The 3,597-nt window shown below is 39.0% G+C and overlaps 1 protein-coding gene across 1 annotated transcript; it reads right to left on the minus strand.

Annotated features, from left to right (window-relative positions):
• Positions 1–808: 808 nt before the first annotated feature.
• Positions 809–3,173, minus strand: LOC109113417 (E3 SUMO-protein ligase ZBED1-like). Its single transcript, XM_042772210.1, has 2 exons — positions 2,130–3,173; positions 809–1,832 (listed from the first exon to the last, which is right to left on the minus strand). Exons 1-2 carry the CDS (start codon positions 2,916–2,918, stop codon positions 1,677–1,679), a joined length of 945 nt encoding a protein of 314 aa, XP_042628144.1. The 5' UTR covers positions 2,919–3,173; the 3' UTR covers positions 809–1,676.
• Positions 3,174–3,597: the final 424 nt, after the last annotated feature.

A 3,597-nucleotide genomic window follows, 5' to 3' on the forward strand; every position in this document is an offset into this window, starting at 1 on the left:
CATCATTTTGACTCAAATCAAACTTACACTCTAAAAAACCTATAAAGTAATCAAACTTTGTAAAATACACAACACAACTTGTTTATGATATTTATTTCAGATGAGATCATTTCTTAATACAGCATATTTTATTCTATTTTAACATGTATACTGCCCACATTTAATCTAATTTAATAAACATTTTATAATCAAAAATTAAAACATTTAAAAGCAAACAAAATACATATTTCATTTCCATTATAGGCTAATAAGTGGACTGTAAAAAAGTTGCTACTGTAGTAGTACTTTGTACTTGTCCTTTTACTCAAGTAAAATGAAATAGGCCTACTTATAATTTTACTGGAGTAATATTTTATTGGGGTATCTGTACTTTTACTCAAGTACTTGATTTGTGGGCCACAGCCTGATTATTATAGTGACTATTTGATTATAACTGTTCAGGAGTAGTTATTTCATAGTAATTTTTCTTGAACCTTAACTAGTAGATAATTAATAGTAGTTCTTCAGGAGGTATGACAGAATATATTAGTTATTGATTAGCTAACTGTTAGGGGTGTGCATTGGCACTGCCCTCACGATTCGATTCGATTACGATTCACCAGGTAACGATTCGATTAAATTCGATTCTACGATGCATTGCGATGCATCAAAATTCTACTGCACACAAGGCAAATTTTTCCTCAGTCATGAGGCAATACAAGCAGATATTAAACAACAGATTTTATTGGCTGCTATGTGTCTCCTGTATCTTTGACATAAAAGTTATTAAAATAAATAAAATGTAATTAAACAAAATTAAATAAAATGTAATTAAATCAAATTAAATGGTACAGGGTATTGGATATGGCATTTTCAAACCTGAAAAAGAAAACAATCAAAATCACTGCTTTCAGTGCTTTTTTTTTTTACACACAGTAAAATAGCAGCTCTAAGACAGGGCACTTCCTGAAGTCCCTGTGCAAATATTAAAATAATAAGTAACACTATTTTAACAACAACCACCCAGAAATAAAAATATTCAGTGCAACAACACACAGTAACCACTTATTACTGTGAAACTTTTTTCAAGTAGTAAAGTAAAGTGCAAACTATTCTCAACAAAACAGCAGCTTAGCAGCTTTAAGACAATGACAATTATATGCATACAATAAAATATTAAGATGTGAAATACAGTAATGTAAACCAAAAATAAAGTGTGTAGGCTTAGCCTACTACCAAATTTGTGCAAACAAACAACTTCTTCCGTCTGAGTTCAACATCACCATCATCAACAATCCGTTTCAGAGTGAGGAAATGTATAGTTTAACCTAAGCCTACATCATAACTTCTCACTGTTTAGCATTTGGGAATTTCAAGGTTCTTGTGCAAAAACACAAGCTGATCAACATGGTCCGGTTTGAGAGTGCTTCTTTTTCCAGTGATAACATCTCCTGCAGTGGAGAAGACTCTCTCTGCTGACACACTTGTCCCGGGGATGCACAAGTATCTCTTTGCTAACCTAGAGAGGAGAGGAAATGTGCCCTTATGGCGATGCCACCAGTCCAAGGGATCCTCAGAGAGAGGCACAGCTGGGGATCTACAGTACAAGTCCATTTCCTCCTCAGCACTGGCATCGGCGGTCTTACTTTGTACTGCAGGTTCACTGGTGTCATTGATGAAAGCAGGTCCCAGCAAACTTAAAAGCAGCGATGAGGCCCTTTTTTTGGGAGCGGAGCGGAGGGGCCTGCTGAGTCTGACACATTGTCATCCACGGACAGCAACTCTTCCTTGGTTCCTGAACTTCCTGTTCTGCCAGGCGCTTGATCTGCTTCTGTTCTCTGTTTTCTCTCATACTGTTTGAAAAAATAAATAAATAAGAGCAAAAAACAGCAGTTAGCATCACTTTCTCAGCCAATGCTGCAGCTCATATGACAATATTTATTTATTAACACATAACTATTTTTCTCAGTCTAACATTTTAATGACTATGTAGCTGCTTAATAATTAATTAACATTACATTGTTATTATAATTAAATTTTGTAATAATTTACAATTATTAAATTATGAATTTACAATTATTAAATTATGAATTTACAATTATTAAATTATTAATTAAATTTAAATAATTTTACAAGTAAAAATGAATTACCTCCTCCAGGGATGCAGCCTCTGAAGTCACTCCTGCGGAGACATCCAATCTCTCCTCCTCTGTCAGGAAAGGTAACCCCTTAAAGCGAGGATCCAGGGCAGAGGATGTATGAAGGATCTTTTTCTCTGCCTCACTATTGTACCTCTTAAGGAGATCTGTTTTGATGGCATTCTTCACATCACGGATCAGTGGTTGGTCTCCAATAGTGTCGGACATGCTCTGGAGGAGTTGGGCATATACTGGTGCAATTAGGCTGACTGTAGGACTGCTCTCCTCTGACATAAACACAGTGGCATCCTTCACTGGTTTTAATGTCTTCACTACTTCCTCCACATTAGCCAGATCGGCTCTGCTGAGAGTGACGATGTCACTTTCATCTACATTTAGGGCAGGCGACAGCAGGGTGGCATGCACTGCAGCTTGCAGTTGCAAAAACCTCTTCATCATATCATGAGCACTATTCCACCTTGTGGCGACATCTGTTATCAGTTTAAGTGGACTTGTCAGTTTAAGAACAACTCTCTGGTTTTCTTCAAACAGGTGCTTTGCCTTTGTGCTGCGGTGGAAGTATGCTGAGATACGTCGGACTCTGCCCAGAAGCCTGGAGACCGCCGGTAGCTTAAGCGCCCGCTGTGCAGCGAGGTTCAACGTATGCGCAAAGCATTTTACATGAGGGAACTTCCCAATTTCAGCAGCACTAATCATATTAGCGCCGTTGTCCGTCACCAGCACAACACTTTTATCTGTAAGCTGCCATTCCTCCACAACATCCAAGAGTAGCCTTGCCATATGAGCACCAGTGTGGCTCTCATAAACTGCTCTCGTCTGCAGCACATGTGATACAATCTTCCAATCCTCGCTAATATAATGTGATGTTATGGTTACATAGGACTCTGTTGCGCGACTGAAGTCCAGGCGTCACTTGTAATGGCTACACGTCTGGCTTTACACATTGATTCCATTACCTTTGCTTTGGTTTCTTTGTACAATGCGGGAAGCGCGGAATCAGTGAAGGTAGCTCTTGTCGGTAGCTTATACGGGGCTCAATTGTTTTAAGCATGTGGCGAAACCCCGCATTTTCTACCACAGAATAGGGTCGTAGATCCTTCGCTATAAAACATGCCACCGATCGTGTGATCCTCTTTGCTCTCTCAGAGTTGTGTGGCAATGTTGACACTAGCGACTCGTCAATTCTCGGCTGGGATGTGTCGACTTTTTGTGTTGTTGTTGTTGTTGTTGAAGCTAACTCAGGATGCCAACGATCAACATGGTTCGTGAAGTTAGTTGTATTGCCAACGTGCTTAATTTTAGTGTGGCAGATTTTACACACCGCGTAAGACTTGTCTAGTTTCCCATTCACTTCATAAAATCTGAAATGTGCCCAGATGTCCGCTTTCCAAGCTTTGGGCACGTTTTTAATAACCCGTCTATCGCGGTCATCTCCCTCCGCCTCAGCCATCTTGCTTGT

The sequence above is a fragment of the Cyprinus carpio genome, chromosome A16 (assembly GCF_018340385.1).
Source record: "Cyprinus carpio isolate SPL01 chromosome A16, ASM1834038v1, whole genome shotgun sequence".
Lineage (NCBI taxonomy): Eukaryota > Metazoa > Chordata > Actinopteri > Cypriniformes > Cyprinidae > Cyprinus > Cyprinus carpio.